General features: G+C 43.7%; 1 protein-coding gene across 8 annotated transcripts in view; it reads right to left on the reverse strand.

Moving 5' to 3' along the window:
- Positions 1–18073, reverse strand: part of MBD5 (methyl-CpG binding domain protein 5) — a 290901-nt gene that overhangs the window by 55374 nt on the left and 217454 nt on the right. For all 8 annotated transcript variants that reach the window (XM_019480375.2, XM_019480376.2, XM_019480374.2 and 5 more), the window contains 3 exons: positions 11230–11332; positions 8827–9007; positions 2516–4648 (listed from right to left, as the gene is read on the reverse strand). In XM_019480375.2, coding sequence (XP_019335920.1) covers positions 2516–4648; positions 8827–9007; positions 11230–11332 — 2417 coding nt within the window. The remainder of the gene's footprint in view (positions 1–2515; positions 4649–8826; positions 9008–11229; positions 11333–18073) is intronic.

Consider the following 18073-nt stretch of genomic DNA (forward strand, 5'->3'; position numbering starts at 1 on the left):
TCTCTTTGATCTGCATGGAAGGGAACATGGGCTCTTAGAGCTGGCAGAGCTTATTTAAGCCTTCTGTTGTTCCTTACTGTGATGGGGTAAAACAGCCAAGAAAAGAGTTATGGGCTACCTGCCTGTTACTTGACCAACCAGAAGTTTTAAGGAAGTGTGACTGAGGGCCCAGCCATGCTCTGGAGGATGACATTTAGACAGACAGAAAGGACTACAGGACATGCTATCAAGTTTGTTACCTCTCTTTTATGGAACAACATGGTTGTGTTTCCAGAAATGTGGAAGTCCTGGCTCCAACAGTACAGTAATTCTGAGTGTCCCTCCACACATGCAGGTAAAGGCACGACGGGATCTAATGCACTAGCCACACAACAGCACCTCCTACCAGGCCATGTGTGCATGGCAGGAAGTGTGATTGTGGGATTACGAATTGGAGCCCATCATGTCTTATTGCTGGTGCAGGAGAAGCCTAATCCTGAGCTCCCCCTGCACTGGCAAGAAACAAGCTCCTGCAGTGTGGACACCCCTCAGCTGATAGGGTTCCCAGCTGTGGGGATGCCACAGGGCTCCCTGCAGTGGGGAGATTGCAGCTGACAGCATCCCTGCCGCAGAGGTACTTCATGCACCCTCACAACTGTGAGACCACAGTTTACCCAGCATCCCCATAAACCACTGCGTGACTTAGATACTGCATCAGCTGTGGTCTCCCAGTCGCAGGGGTGTACTGAGTGCCCCCATGGCTGGGAGCCATTTCAGCTGATGGGGCTCTCAGCCACGAGGTCATACGCTCCCAACAGCTGGGAGCTAGCATCAGCTCCCAGACGCAGGGGTGCACATGCTCCCCCCCCACAGCTGGGAGCTCCAATATGCTGATGGGACTCCCAGCCACAGAGGCCTCAGACCACACATTCAATTAATGGCATGATAGGAAGCAACTACAACATTCCACATATTTTGTGGAATAACTTTGTAGCTTATTCCTTTTTTTTATCATGCCGTTAACTGAATGAAAAGGTGGCTGGGTGACCACTTAAGGTGTGATTACAATAATTTTTACTTGATATGGGATTTTTTTACCAATGACTCTGTACAATGAAAAGGTTAATAAATACTTTTGAAAAATAACTAAAGTCTTAAGACTAAAATATGCATCAAATAAATATTGTTTTTCTGTTTATAAAATTAGTATTAGACAGTCCTTATAATTTTGTAGAGAAATTAAACAGTCATTCTTTCTAGTCAATGTTCATTAAAGATGTGGGTTTTTTTAAGATGTCTCCTTTTTATGAAAAAGTAGCACAAATATAAAGAAGAAAACTGACCTTGCATACCTGCTACTTCTAGGAGCCTTAATAACTAAAATCTTGTTGCATTTTTGCAACTAAATACAATTTATTCAACAATCTAGTTATAGTTCTTGTAAAATTATCAAGATTAACACAAATATAAACTTGATCAAAAATTGTTATTTTGTTAGTTCTGTACTCTTAGACATTTAGCCAAACTCTACAAGCATTTATACCAGTCATATGTCTAATACAAGTAGTAAACAATTAATATATATACTATGTCACTTATGTTGCACATAGATACTACAGATTAGCCATAGCTTTGGGCCATTATTTTTACGCCTGGAGGGCACATGGGAGTTTCACAAAGTTCTATTATCCCCTCCTCCTTTAATAAGTATACAAAGGGATTGGTAAATGAGAGATATGGATGGAAGTGTTTTTAGTATGTGGATAGTATTCAGATTTCTACATCAATTTTAATTAAGGAAAAGGGTATAGATGAGCTCCTTTTTTACTGTCTGGTAGCCCAGGGACATGGAGTTCAATGAAATGGCTGAAGCTCAATCCATATAGGACTGAAGTGTTGTTAGTAAGTCAGGGTAACCAGCCAGAGAATAAAAACATGATGATACTGGCTTCACTCACTGAGGATAGTTGATTGACACATCTCAACTGGCAATTTGGGGATCATGTTACATATACAATGGTGGTACATGATCATGACCCTGACTATTTTCCATCTATTTCTGGTTAAGAAATTGCAACCTTCTCTCTTGAATGTGGCCCCTTGCATGCTGTAAAACAGCCTAATTCTGTTGGTCTTCACAGTATGCCTCAAAAATCAATCTATTTGGTCTTGTGGTTAGAGAGAACTGAGTTTTGGGGCCCTAAACAGGTGCATTACTTTTATTTTTTATTTATTTTTTTTTCTTTTTTCTTTTTTTTTTTTAAAGAAAATGAGGCTTTAGCAAGAGTTAACAAAAGCAAGATGGAAGGCAGGACCTGGATTTTTGGAACAGTGTGCATTTTTGTAGCGAAAGAATAGTTTTAGGCTATTACTGTTTTCAGCTATCTATAGTGTTGATCACCTGCGATCAGCCTTTAGCAGGTCTACTTTTATGCTAAGCTGAAATCAAAGGAGATAAAACAATACACATGTAAAAACAATTCATAACAGTTGAAAACTGTCAAACATACAAATACCCTTTTAAAGGGAAACATACCTGTTTCAGGACTTGTTTGATTACAGCTGCTAACAATGCTGTTTGGTATCACTGGCATGGAGGATGCTTGGATTCTTGACTGAGGTGTTGGATGTAATGAATTTCCTAAAGCCATTCCTGACTGACTGAGCACCCCACAGTTCCCACTAGCCTGCATCTGATTTATTAAGCCTGCAAGATGGTTGTTTGGACCTGGGCTAGTACCATGAACAAAATTAGTGTTTGCATTCTGGCAGTGCATACCTTCTCCTCTTAAAGATAAACTGTGTGTCAATGAATTCTGAAGAGTGCCAGAGTTCATATTGGTGTCTGTAAAATGCATCTGGTTAGAAGAGCAAGGCAAAACAGTATTTGAGCTCCCACAACCAGTGGTAGTATTGCTGCTCATGTGAGAGCTTTGACAACTCATGGACTGAAGTAACTGGGACATTGAACTGATGGGAAATGAACCTTGACTTTGCTTTCTTATCAAATCAGATCCAGACTTAGGAACTCCAGAACTATCCAACTGAGACTGCCTAAGCAAACTCAGCACTGTTGTAGTTGGCTGTTTTCTTTTTCTTAAAGGGTCTTTTTGCTGAGACATCAGTTTATCTCTTAGTGCTGCTCGACCACTTTGTCCTTCACTTGTTGGTAGAAGAACATTGGCAGTAGGAGGAAACATGGTATTTAAAGTGCTATGTCCTTCATTGTTGCCACCACCGGCAACAGCTCCAGAATTGCTACTGCTGTTATTGTTGTTACCAGCAAGTTTATTTTGATTTGCTAGCTGTGCTTTGGCTGCTGCTGAGAGTAAACTGCTTGCTGGAAAAGAGGCAGCATTGTGCTGGTTCAAGATCTGATTTAAAGGCATTCCCAGCAAACCAGGCTGACTCTTTAAGGGACCACTTCCAGCTGATGCAGTAGAAAAAACTGCATTGCTTGGAGGATTTAATACATTACTCATTCCAGCAATTAATGGGTTAGGGATGTCCTTGTATTGATGAAGTCCATCAGGCTTGGTAGAAGGGCTTGATGGCATAGATGGTCTTGGTGACCCTATTGTTGATCTTGGTGATCTGGGAGGAACTTTAATACCACTACAGGATGACTGTGGTCCTACTGGAGGCAACATGAAATTTCCATGATCTGATGACGTGGAAGATGAGCGTGATCTTTGGGGAGAAGCCTCAATCCTTCCAATCCCAGATGCTATCATATGAACAGGGGATGTCACTGGTGAAGGAGACAGTGAGGTTGAAGCCGAATGCTGAATTCTTTGTACATGACTTCCATGGTTCATGTGACCAGGTTTTACTGTTGGCAAAGGGAGATTACTTGGCAAAGGGACAACGGCAGGAGGCATGCTTACATTCATCACAGGTACCTGAGAGTGGACATTTGAATGGAAAGTAGTTGGGTTAATGATAACAGGATTCTGATTCACTGGTTTGCTAGGAATAGGGTCAAGTATGCCAAGCGGATCCTTTTCTGATGTTAATGGCTTTTTCTGAAGAGCACAAGAAGGTGGAGGAGGTGGAGGTGGGCCTTGGGGTGGTTTATGGTGAAACATTGCTCGTGGTATTTCCATATTAGCTGAAAAATTACACATGGGCTTTTTCATTACTGGGCTTTTTGTGGTCAAGGTTGGGGAAAGAGGTATATTAGTCCTTCCAGCCATTGCACAGGATGACTGTACTGGAGAACCATGTAGCATTACTGAAGGTGGAGATAAAGGAGTCCTGTTCATGTGTATAGGACTAGAGTTGGGTGCTCCATGAAAACTGGGATTATTTCGTGCGAAAACATCAGGGCTTCCAAGTGGGTCAGTCCTAGGAGAGATTGAGCCATCTCCATATATCTGTGATCCTGATGAAGCTGGACTAGGCATTCCACCATGACTGCCACGATACGGAGACTTCTGCCCAAGTTCATTACTGCCCAATCTCTGCCTGGGATAGACAGAATGAAGTTCTTGTTGCTGGCTTCCAGCCATTTCTTGTACATAAATCCTACCCATGGCATTTGATGCCCCTATCATTAACTTGAAAGGAGTCTTACATTCTGGCATCACAGAATTTGTAATTCCTTCATGTGATTTATTCCTCATTGATCTTGGAGTTGCTGCTCGAGTAGGAACTGCTGGCGTTGCACCTGATATTAAAGATATCAAATAACAGTTACTATTTTGAAATCTGTTTAACAAATTTGTTTTAGACAAAAATGAATACATAGAAATTGACTATATGCAAAAACAATGTTAAGGTTTTAATTTCTAAAAAAAAAGCATTCGAAAGTTATCATGTCCTAGATTAACAGTTGCCTATTTAGAAACTAGTATGTAGTCATATAATTGAAGACTGTATGCAAATGTATACTTGATTTTGCTGCATAAATAGCTTTTTATTAACATAGGTGTTTTTTGGATGTTACTTCCTACAGATGTTTCTCTAGGGGAAAAAAAAAAATAATAATATGAAGTACTTCCATAAACAGGGTATCTGAGCCCTCAACCTTCATCACTGCACAAACTACTGCCGCTTCAGTCCCCTTGGTGTTGGTGGGAATGGGACAACTGCCCCTTGCAACCAATCAGCAGTAAGGGCTGGAGCCACCTCCTCCTCAACCAATCAGCAGTAAGGGGTGAGGCCACCGGGCCCCTTGGCCAAATAGCAGCAAAAGGTGGGGGAAAATTAAAATAAAGGAAGTTGAACACAGTGTACAATCCTTTTGTCTAATTCTAATTCATAAATCAAACAGGTTTTAATCAATATGTTCAACTGGATGACAAACACACCTGTTAGTATCAGATTTTCAAAAATATGCTGAATGTACAAAATCTTACAGCTCAAAAACACTTTCAATATGTATCACTGTGTGTTATCAATAATAGCTGCTCAACTAGATTATTGATAATATTGCATGGATAACATCACTATGAGTATGGTAACTTTAATACTGTATAAGAGATTAAACAACTACCTCTAGATTAGATTAGGGGTGTCAAAGATACGTCCTGCAGGCTGGATCTGGCCCATAAGCCCTATTATCCAGGCTGTTGTGAAGCTTGTGGGTCTTGGCCTGGCCTGAATGAGGCATGTGGAACTTGTCTGGCACAGGCTGTACACAGTGTGAGGCTGGGTCTGGCATGCATTGCACATGGTGCACAGGGCTAGTCCAGCGCATATGCTGCATGTGGCATTTGCATCAGAGCAGCCCCACATGCGAGATCTGGAGCTGGTCCAGATCAGGCCTACGGATGAGCCCTGCATGGCAGAGGCAGCATGTAGGGCTAATCTGGCACAGGTGCTGTATGCCGTGCGGGCCCCAGACAAGCCCTGTGTGCTGCAGCAGGCTGGGGCTGGCACATACTACATGCAGTGTGTATAGACTGGTGCCAATGCAAACCACATGCAGGGCTAATCTGAGGTGTCTGCTGCACACAGTGCTCATATCAGACCAGCCCCAGTTCCAGTGTGCAGGGCTGGTCTGGACTGAGTCCACAGACTGGTCACCACATGCCTGAATCAATGCACAGGCCTGGTTCAGCACAGATGGCATGTGCAGCACACACCCCAGACTGGCCCCATGCGCCATGTGTAGCATGTGCCAGACTAGCTCCATGCACTGTGTGGGACTGGAGCCAGCAAATGCTGCATGTGCTATACAGGGCTAGAGCTGGCACATGTGCCAGCAGTAGAGCTGTGCAAAGCTTTGGTCACCGATTCAATTCAGAGGAGATTCAGGCCAATTTGGTGGCCAAATCTCTGAATCAAATCAGGAGACCCATTAATCTCTCCAAATCGAATCGGAAGCCTCTGATTTGATACGTAGAGATTCAACCATAGACACAGCTTTATGTTTGTTTTGACATACCTCAAGATACCAGGCTCAGCTCATGAACGCTGAGATGGTGGGGCAGATGAAGCGTCCCACAGGAGCATGGAGGGGAGGGAGGTCCCCCCCTCGTGCTTGATGGAGGATCCAGAAGCGGACCAGAAGTACTTCCAGTCCACTTTCAGGTCTGCTGTGGAGCACAAAGGGGACCCCTGCTCCCTCCTCCCCCCCACCATTCCCTGGCTCAGTAACTGGGTGCCTCCTGGGTCTGCGGGGGCACCTGGGGTCCCCCTGTGGCTGATAGCTGAGCTGGGGGGCATGGAGGGGGTTCCCCGCGTGCTCTGCGGTGGACCCAGAAATGGACCAGGAATACTTCCAGTCCACCACTGAGTACATGGGGACCCCCCTGCACTCCTGTGGGATGCTCCATCCGCCCCACCATCTCAGTGTCCACGAGCCACACCTACACCTGGTACCTTGACGTATGTAGAAAAAATATTTAAAGCTGTGTCTATGGCCGAATCATGGATTCTCCGAATCAGAATAAAATCTTCAGAATCCGAATCGAATACTGCCTGCTTTGCACACCCCTAGCCAGCAGCACATGGGGCTGGTCCAGAGCAAATGCCGCATGCGACACCCCCACTGGCCTGGCCCTGCATGCTTGCTCCGGCATATGGAGCCAATCTGCGGGTTGGATTCTAAGATTAGATGAATATATCTATACATCTACATATATAAATTGCTCATACCTGTTCTGCATTCAACTGAGTCAAATGTTTCTAATGTTTAAAATTCTAAACATGAGAGTTGGCTCAATGAAAATAGTCCTCTTTGCCCCATTTTTATTCTAACTATTTTGTTTTAGCAAAATACTTTTGCTCCTACTTAAAGTTGACAGATGCTTTGTCAAAAAAGGGTAGACTTAAAACATGCATTTTAATGTTTTACTAAATTAAAGCTCTTGTAGCCATTCTTGCTGCAGTTTTATTTAGGATATCTGGACACTGAATTTAGGTTGTTTCTAGGAGGAGCTTTCTCTTCTTGTTTCCAGGATTCCTCTGTGTGTTTGTGGTGGGAGGGAGGAGTGTACACAAAAAAACTAAATGCTTTTTTATTAGATCCACTCTAAAGGAATTAATAAATTAAGTGGTGTTAATTCTAGTCTTCATACGTTTTCCACACTCAGACAAAGTTCACTTTCCTTTTCTTTCTCCTAACATTTTTTCCTAGAACCTGTATTTCCCCCTTTTACTTTAAGGATGGTATCATCCTATAGTGGCCACCATTACAAATTTGGTTACTCTGGAAATTTGTACCTCATATAGTATTAAAGTTTCCCTCGCACTGAATATATGATTTGCAGATGGCATATTCAAATAAATCTAAAGGACTACGGACAATATTCATTTGTCACCTTCCCTATAGAAGACAACAATGCACACAAGCTGCAATGACAAACCTGTTCTTCATCCTACCTGCCAATGTCACTCAGCTATACTATGGTGACAAGCTTCTTTTCCTCCCATCATTACTAGCTGCCGAAACTCATTCAACTTCTACAATCAATGTTAATTCAAATACATGAAATATTTGAAACTGTGACTGAATTACCGAAGCAAATTTATGCAAGTTCTTACCTCTGAATGTTGGATCCAGGTATATATGAAATGAAATGTAAGTGTGCATATCCAATCTTAGCTTTACTGGGGCATATTACAGGGGAGGAGTTGTGTGCCAGGAAGCTTACTTCTTCAACTGAGAAATGCATAGTGATCTTGTAGGGAAGCAGCCATGGAAGGCTGCATAACTGACCCATGTTGGTTAGGGATTTAATTGATAACTTATTATTTATTTCTTTTTTACTTTTTTCTACTTCTTAATACAGAAATTAAATGCAAAAGACATAGTATAGTCATGTCACAGTAAAGCTTAAACTAAGTGCACAGGAATCAGAAAACTGTACAGTTAATGGTTCTAACAGCATTGCATTGCATTGACCTATTAAGGTAAAGTTTTAACACCAGAAATAGTATTTAAAAAATACAACAGCACATAAGTACCAAATACTGCGTAGCTAAATTAACAGTTTTATGTACATCTTAACTTTAGGATTTTTCTACTTGAAAATTCTTCATTCTAAAATTATATCAGGAGAGGTTTTGTAGTTTGTTAGTTACAGTAAAATCCCTGTTATCTGGCATAAGTGGGGAATGAGGGGTGCCAGTAACTTAAAATGCCAGTTACCCGAGGCACAGGGGTTTCTGGCTCCACACGGAGCAGCGGCAGCACAAGGTGGTGGGTGGAGGCAGTTGCTGCCATGAGCAAACTTCATCCTCCCGCAGCCTGGACAGCTGGCTGGAAATTCTGGTTAATAGAGTGTTCCAGTTACTCAAATGCCGGATAACAGGGATTTTACTGTACTTTTATAATGCAATAGTTTGTAACTTCACAAAAACATATAAGTCTGCTTTTCCTTGCATAATATTACTTACTTGTTCCCCCTCCAGGACTAGTCAGAACGAGTGAAGGATGAGGCGCTTCCATGCTTTTATGGAGTGTAGCCACAGCAATAATTTTTCGTTTATGAATGCATAGCTTGGTGACATCTTCATCTGCTTTTACATCTTCAGCAGTTCTCTGTTTCACAGCAGCTCCAGGATCAAAATTAAATACCTAAAAAATTGAAATCCTCACATTAGAGACAAAGCAACAACTCCAAAAATGTCTCAGAACTGGAAAGAGAACCAAAGTTTGTCACAAGTTTCATGGGATATCAACCTTTATATCATATCTTAGATAGATATCAACCCTGCCTTGCTCTGCAATCAGCTCAGGTGGATGCTCTTGGTCAGAGCATCAATGCTGTACAGACAGCTTATGAATACAGACATTAGTGGATGGCAAAATACCTCCCTTGTTCTTCCTTACAGGGCTTGGCCTCATCAGCTTCCATCCACCACATTCCTTTCTTTCTCTATCCAACTAGGTGAGACTACTAGTACAAATGCATTTCTGCAGCAGATTAGCCTACCAGATACTAATCAACAGAGGGACCAGAGGGAAGAGAACCACAATGTTGGGATTTTCTCAGTAAAAGGAGGTATCTGACGCTGCCTGCACTGATGGGAAGGCTAGATGATAAAGAAGGAGCATGAAAAATAACACACTTTATTTCTTTTAGAGAGTGTGGGTAAGGGATGAGGAGGGAAAACAGTTTGTGTTCCACCACTACAACTCTCAGAGGACCACCGTTCAGCAAACCTAAAATCCAGCAGTCATGTATGATAAATATTAGAAGTAAAAAAAGGCGAGACAGCTGCCCTTTACTGTAAAAAGGCAAAAGCAAGCATCCCTTTAGTGAAGCAGAACTTCAAAGAGTATTGCATTTGTGCATGATGCCTCTGTTTAAATAAAAAGGAGAGATCACACATGATTAGGATTAATTTAGGATCAAGGAAAAGATGGTTTGGAATACAGACTAATAGTAATAAATTTCAGGACTATATCAGTGTCATACAATAATGTGACCCAGTTTATATATTTTATGAAAGCTTTCTATACCTTTTATATTTTCAAATGATGGCAGTCTTGATGCATACTTATAAAATATATATTTTAAGCATTAAACAAACAAATTATGCACCCACCCCAAAAGTTGTTGAAGCCTACACAGAATGTGCCAAGTATAAACAACTCTTTTTGAAAACCTCTTTTTATTCACTAGTCAATATTCATCAGCTTCACCTTCTGGTTCTCATGCATTGGCATAATGTTGTTATGGTTAGATTTCCATCAATACAGGAGGATGCTTATCTTGTTGCATATGCCCTATGCCTTTTTCCCTTGTAAAACCAGCTGGTGAAATTTGGGGTATGCACTGTATGTGAGAAAAATGAATCTCTCCAAGGATGAAAATTTGGCAGCAGAAAACTGATGGCAGAGTTAACTGCCATGGCTCTGAAAACTATGGTAATTAATACTGCCATTGCTCCCCTGCTGTCAAATTTCAGGACCTGTGAAGAGCACCACCCCCAACCAGATGGTATGGCCCCATGAGCTGGACCAGGTCACTGCACAGGGTTGGTACATGGCCAGACTCAGCATACAGCCCTAGAGCCAACACATGGGGTCGGGCCCAGCACGCAGCTCTGGAGCCAATGTACAGGGAGTGACTGGCACATGGCAAGCGTATGACCTCAGACCTGATCTGTGCGGGTGCACAGCCTTAGAGTTAGTTCTCAGCCCCAGACCTAGCGTGTGGTTCCCGACTCAGTGTGCTCGGTCCAACTCAGCACAAGGCCCCAGAGCCAGCAGATGGGGTTGGATTTGGCACACTGCTACCAGACCCAGTGCACTGGGTTGGTTTCGGGGCCTCATCTGACACACAGGGTTGGCAGTGGGGTCAGAAGCAGACTCAGTTCCCTAGCTGCTGCTATGCAGCTACCACAAAGTAAGATTTCATCCACCTCCACTTCAGGCTGTCCTTAAAGAGCAAGTTGTGTCCTGTATATGGGAGCATGCTGTGTGCAAGGAAATATATTAGTCACCCTTTCCCAATGATATTTTAAACTAAAAAAGAAATTAAAAAAAGTTTGGTATTTTACAGCCATGTTGTCTGTCAACTATTACTTCCATTTTCCTCCTCCCCACAAGAAAAAAAAAAGCATCTCTACTTGAAAACAAGAAATCCTTTAATTTGGGCATAAATCACATATTTTTCTGAAGCATAACCTCTGAATAAGTATGAAATTACGGCTCAGCAGGAATAATACAAGAACCAACATTAGTGAGCTCTTCCTCATGAGAGCTTATTCAGTGCTAATTCAGAGAGTCTATAAGGTACATCTCTACCCTGTGTTCTGCCTATATGTTTAAAGTTACTGTCTACTTTTTACCTTGGGGAGGATAAGAGGACATTCTAAGCCACACTTGCATGTTCCATCAGTCAACAGGTAAGTCTTCACCTGCTCCAAGCAGGATAATAAAGATCCACTGGGACTGTAAAGCAATAGAAAATATACATAAATTAATATTTATAGATGATAGTATCTATATATAGTTTCAACATGTCAAGTGAAAACTAAGTAATTTCAGTTTTTGAACTTTCATTTTGTAGTTTATTTTTCACCAGGAGAGAGACTTTATTTAAAAGCACAGTCCACTCCCCTCCCCCTGCTAACCCCCCCACAAAACCAGAAGAATTGGTTTGTAACAGACCCCAAAATAAATCTGCGAAAGCCAGAGATCTTAATACAAAAACAAAAGGTAATACATGCTGAAAAAAAATCAAAGCAATCAAAATTATAACTATTTAATTTTCACATTACAGTAGTGCTCAAAGAGGATCTACGCTGCATAAACATTTTAAAACAACTTTTTTCTCCCCAGTCCTATATAATACAATACAGGAGCAGACTGTGACAGCTCCATGGATTCTCTCTGCGAGGCCACTGGGGATCCACACAGATACAGGTGTACTTGCATGGTGTACTTTGAAAGATGAGAACCTCATTTAAGAGCTGTCATCACAGGAACATGCTTCCAGCAGTACAAGATACAGGATGGAAGATCAAGGAAACAGTACATCAAAGAATCTCAACCTGGCACCCCAAGGTGCCCAGAAATCCTTCCAAGGGTGCTGCAGGGTGCCGCACAATGTTAGTACTGTCAGGTGTGCAAACACGATTGACATATAAATCCAGAGATTTCAAATAAAATTCATAGCATTAAAAGCATTCTGACCAATCATGGTCTTTCTGAGGTCTTTGCAACAGAAAAATTACAATTTTTCTGTAGTCAAAAACAGAGCAAAAATTAAGAGCTGGCATTTTTCAAAGGATATCTTGAGTTTAAAAAGGTTAAGAACTGCTACAGTACATAAATGTATGTAGTTATACAGACCAGTATGTTCATAGCTTAGCTTCGATTCAGCTAAATTTTCAAATGCCTCACCGACTCTGGGAGATATTACATTAAGAACACAGTAAAAGAGGGTCCTGATCCCCTATAACCTTGACAATTACTATGTCCTAGAGCCTCAGTAGGACTCTGTGATGCAGATGTTGGGATTCAAAAGTCAGCTGGGATTCAAGACACAAAATTGATGATACATGTAAGATTTTACACTTAAGAACAAAAGGTAAAACCAAGTAGTTTGCATAAGAGAACCCTTACGCTATGTACAAACCAACAATTACAGATGACATTAACATTTTCAGTAAAGATTTAAATTATAGGCGTGAGGTACATGCTTTGGGGTGAACAGCTTTAGACTGCAAGACTTAGTATGATAGTTTTCTTGTTCTGGGAAGAATTGGACATTATTTCTACCAGAAACCAGTCAAGACAAGACACTGTCATCACTTATTAAGCAAATGTTATCCCTAATTTTGCAACTTGCCTTCAGACCATCAGCACAAACCAGTCATTTAGGCCTATATTGGATTTTTACAATGTTTGAAGTAAGTAAGCACACAGTAAGAAATTGTTACTCAGGGTATGCCCTCACTGCAGTTAATTTGGGGTTACTCAGGTGTTGCCTCCATCCTTCACCTATTAACAATTAGGATCTTCTCAACCATAGGGATGATTAAAACACAAGCTAGATGGAACAGCTGTAGATAGGTTAGAGCTTGTGTTCTTGTTTCATTTGGACTGGTAAGTCATCCATTTTGTAGTGACAATGCAAGCTAAATTACTTGAGTACTGAGTTCATAGATTCTAGGGTCAGAAGGGACCTCAATAGATCATCGAGTCTGACCCTCTGCATAGGCAGGAAAGAGTGCTGGGTTCAGATGACCCCAGCTAGATGCTTATCTAACCTCCTCTTGAAGACCCCCAGGGTAGGGGAGAGCACCACCTCCCTTGGGAGCCCATTCCAGACCTTGGCCACTTGAACTGTGAAGAAGTTCTTCCTAATGTCTAGTCTAAATCTGCTCTCTGCTAGCTTGTGGCCATTATTTCTTGTAACCCCCGGGGGGACCTTGGTGAATAAAACCTCACCAATTCCCTTCTGTGCCCCTGTGATGAACTTATAGGCAGCCACAAGGTCGCCTCTCAACCTTCTCTTGCGGAGGCTGAAGAGGTCCAGGTGCCCCAGTGTCTCCTCATAGGGCTTGGCCTGCAAGCCCTTAACCATACGTGTGGCCCTTCTCTGGACCCTCTCCAGGTTATCCCCATCCCTCTTGAAGTGCAGCGCCCAAAATTGCACGCAGTATTCCAACTGCGGTCTGACCAGTGCCCGATAGAGGGGAAGTATCACCTCCTTGGTTCTGCTTGTCATGCATCTGCTGATGCACGATAAAATGCCATTAGCTTTTCTGATGGCTTCGTCACACTGACAACTCATGTTCATCTCGGAGTCCACTAGGACTCCAAGATCCCTTTCCGCTTCCGTTCCACCAAGCAGGTCATTCCCTAGGCAGTAGGTATGCTGGACATTTCTCCTCCCTAGGTGCAGCACTTTGCATTTCTCCTTGCTGAACTGCATTCTGTTGTTTTCTGCCCATTTGTCCAACCTGTCCAGGTCTGCTTGTAGTTGTTCCCTGCCCTCCAGTGTGTCTACTTCTCCCCACAGTTTTGTGTCATCCGCAAACTTGGACAGAGTACACCTCACTCCCTCGTCCAAGTCACTGATGAAGACATTGAAGAGTATCGGTCCTAGGACCGAGCCCTGCGGGACCCCACTGCCCACAGCCTTCCAGGTCGATACCAACCCATCCACTATGACTCTTTGGGTGCGACCCTCTAGCCAATTCGCCACCCACTGGACTGTGTAGTCATCCAAGTCACAGCCTCTTAACTTGTTCACCAGTATGGTGTGGGATACCGTATCGAAGGCCTTCCTGAAGTCTAAGTATATGATGTCAACCCCTACTCCTGCGTCCAGGCGTTTTGTAACCTGGTCATAGAAAGAGACTAGATTAGTCAGGCATGATCTACCTTCTACGATCCTGCGCTGGTTTCCCCTCAGCATAATTTTTCTTGCCGGGCTCTCGCAAATGTGAGCCTTGATAATTTTTTCGAAGACTTTGCCAAGGATGGAGGTGAGACTGACTGGCCTATAGTTGCCTGGGTCCTCCTTCCTCCCCTTCTTGAAAATGAGGACCACATTGGCCCTTTTCCAGTCCTCTGGGACCTGGCCCGTGCGCCATGAGCATTCAAATATTCCCGCCAGTGGCTGTGCAATGATGTCAGCCAGTGCCTTCAGTACCCTCAGATGGAGCTCATCCGGGCCTGCCAACTTAAACGCATCCAGTTCCTCCAAGTGACTCTGCACTATCTCAGGGTCAACACTTGGTAGTCTGGCACCCTGCTGCTGCCTCTCTACAATCCCAGTGAGAGACTTGTCGTGCCCCTCGCTTAGGAACACAGAGGCAAAGAACTCATTGAGGAGTTCAGCCTTGTCCCCCCTGTCCGTCACCAATTGCTTTTGCCCATTTAGTAGGGGTCCTATTCCACCCTGGGCCTTCCTTTTACTCCCTATATAGCAGAAAAACAATTTCTTGTTATCCTTAACCTGGGATGCCATCCTCAGCTCAATGGTAGCTTTGGCCTGTCTAACTGCCTCCCTACAAGCACGAGAAGAAGAGGTATACTCCTCTTTGGTAATCTCTCCCTGTTTCCACTTTTTATATGCTCCCCTTTTAGCCCGTAGGCTGCTCTGGATTTCTCTGGTCAGCCAGAGAAGCTTTCTGGCCCCTTTCCCTCTTTTTACTCGCATCGGGATTGTCTCCCTCTGTGCCCAAAGGATCATTTCCTTAAGGCACAGCCACCCTTCCTGGGCTCCCATCTCTTCAAAACTCCTACTCTGCAGTGCATCCTTGACTAATCGCCTGAGTTCATTGAAATCAGCTTTCCTAAAGTCTAGCACTTTCACCCTACGAGTTACCTTACCCACTCGACGTCTTATGATGAATTCTATTATTCGGTGATCATTGTCCCCCAGGTGACCACTGATCTGCAGGTCCCCTACCATGTCATCCCCTGTTGCCAATACCAGGTCCAGTATGGCATTCCCCCTAGTGGGACCATGTACCTCCTGCGTCAGGTGGAGGTCCTGTACACAGGATAGGAACCTGCGTGAATGGTGGGACTTTGCCGTCTGCGTCTCCCAGCAGATGTCTGGGTAAGTTTAGGTCCCCCGTGACTACCGCCTCCATAGTTTTTATGGTCTCCGAGAGCTGCCTCAGGAGCCCCAAATCTAGCTCTTCTCCTTGGTGTGGGGGTCTGTAGCAGACCCCTACCACCAAATCCCTTTCTCCTTGACCCCCATGTAACCTAACCCACAATCCTTCTACTTTCTCCTCTTTTCTCCTAGTTTAGTGCTTGACAGTATGCATAGAAACACTGCATTTGTTCTGGGACATCATGCCTGTGTCTGTCCTGGAACAGAGAAGTCCCTGGACTGGTGTGTACAAACATTACCTTTTCATCAGAGTTTAGGAAATGCCTGAATGCACTGCCACTTTTCTACCATTAATTTAATCATGTAATCGTAAAAAAACTGGTCAGACAGATTTTGTGATACCCCAGGACAAAATGTTAGCATTTCTTATCCTATGAACCTTTTTAGAGTTTGTTTCAGGACAACGGACATGGAAGTGTGAACAACTGCACTTTGTTCTGGAATAAAATGGTTTCTCCCACGAGAAATGCAACATGTGTTTGTAGCCACAAATCCCATTTTCAGTTCAGAAAGACAGACAAGTTTGCCCACAATTAACTGGCAAAGAGTGGCTCAGCTTACAAAACCCCCATATGATAGGACTCCAAAATTCCTAGCCACATATCCCAGTGAATGCAGTGAAGGTAAGTAACATAAATATAGCTTTGCAGTGTGCCTACTTATCCCTGAACTGGACTAACTTGGGTGTCAGTCACTCTAGTTATGCAAAGACCAAAATCAGAATTTTTTCCCTGGTTTAGGTTTAGGGTAAACTATCACCACATCATGGTGGGAATTGCTATTTTCTTGCCACATTGGTAGGGAGAAATGCAGAGTGCCAAGACTGCCTATTTTTCATCACTGCCTGCCTATCTTTATTTGTGTACATGTGAGCAGGGACCCCTTACCACCACACCATGACCATGACACATACATTATGCAAGGGAAGGAGCTGTTTCATGCCTTAACATAGCGAACACAAGTCACTCCATCATCTTGCTCTGTCAAGGGACCTAAAACAGCTAAGTACTTTCATAAATTACGCTGATTCAAACAGTTGTAATAGTGGTCGTCATGAACCCACCCAAAAGCAGGAATGATTTTGAGGTTTAGAGTGTCTTCCATAGAAATACCTGCCTCAAGTTTGATATGGATGACCTTGTGTTTGGTCTTGTTCAAAAGCTGTAACAAACTATTTATTTATGTCATTTTTATCACTGTAGGGTTTATGTTACACTGTCTGTATATATCTTTAAGATTTTGGGACATATCTTAGTCAAAGGTTATAGACAGATCTCTAATTAAGAGCTATTTGTATGTCAAAGTGTGAGAGTTCAGAGGGCACTCACCTAGAGCACGTCCCCGGCCAGGGGCATGGACCGCACTGCATCACGACGTCCACACTATGACGGGAGCTTCCCATCCGCACCTGCCCGGCTTTACCTCCTCGACAGGTGAAGTGGATTGGTGCTAATCTGCAAGTGGGACAATATCCAAGGGCTGGGAACAGAGCCCAGGGTGGAGAGAGGAAGACGGTGGGAAAAGAAAAGGAAGAAGCCTGGGAGCTGGAGACATGGGGTGAAGGCAGTGAAAGTTGGGTAAGCCCCTCGTTGGACCCCGAAGAGGTGGTGACACCCTTGCCGCGGGAGCGAAGAGGAGAGTGGAAGAAGGAAGGCAGCGGAAGGCGAATTAGAGAGAGACCCTAGAAATGGCAGAGGTGGTGGATCCGCCCGAACCATCTGCTGCGGGGTTTTTTTGTTTTTTCTCTTTCCTTTGATGTTTTGTCACCTGCTTGAGAGCCGCAGATCAGGTGCCACCAGATGCCGTTGAGCCACAGGCAGTCCAGGCAAGAAGAAAGCCCAGATCAGGGCTGGGCGTTCTCCCATGAGGGAAAGGGGATCGTGTGCCCTGAAGGGCCCCATGACCAGATCAGGAGTGGGGCAGAAAGCCTACAGACTGTGAAGCCCATGCCTCCTTACCAGCTGATCGCACAAGAGGGAGTTCCCCTCTTCGTTAAGCAGCGTGCACTGCCAATTAAGCCCAGCATGGTCCTAATTAAAAGTATGCAGGAGGAGTCCAGGGCAGAGAGAGTAAGCCGCTGACAGGCTCTGAGATTTAACAGAGCCCCAGGCGACCATAACCAGACTTCGACAACGTCCAAAAGAAGAAAAGGATAAAAGCAGTAAGATTTCAGTTAACCCAAAAAAATAAAATGAGAAGGGAGTAAAGAAATTGGTTTAGAATTGGTCCTTTCATCACTTTCATTTTTGGGCTTCGGGCACTGGGGCAGCCTTGGCGATCTATCTGGACGTGGGACCGATAGTCACCGCCTCCCTTTCATAAACATCTTCTTATCATCAAAGTCATGGCAGGCAGGAAGAAAGGGCACCAGACCTTACCCAGATCAACCACAAGGGGTATATCCACCCTGAGGAACCAGTGAATGTTGGTGGGACGTAGGGGTACACGCCCATACCCGGTGACCACCTGACACAAAGGAACAGAGGGAAGTGAAATTAATAAGGAACACTGACCCACTGTGTTACTAGGGCAAGAACAATTGCCACTCCCAA

Source organism: Alligator mississippiensis, chromosome 4, assembly GCF_030867095.1.
Source record: "Alligator mississippiensis isolate rAllMis1 chromosome 4, rAllMis1, whole genome shotgun sequence".
In the NCBI taxonomy this organism is placed as follows: Eukaryota; Metazoa; Chordata; order Crocodylia; family Alligatoridae; genus Alligator; species Alligator mississippiensis.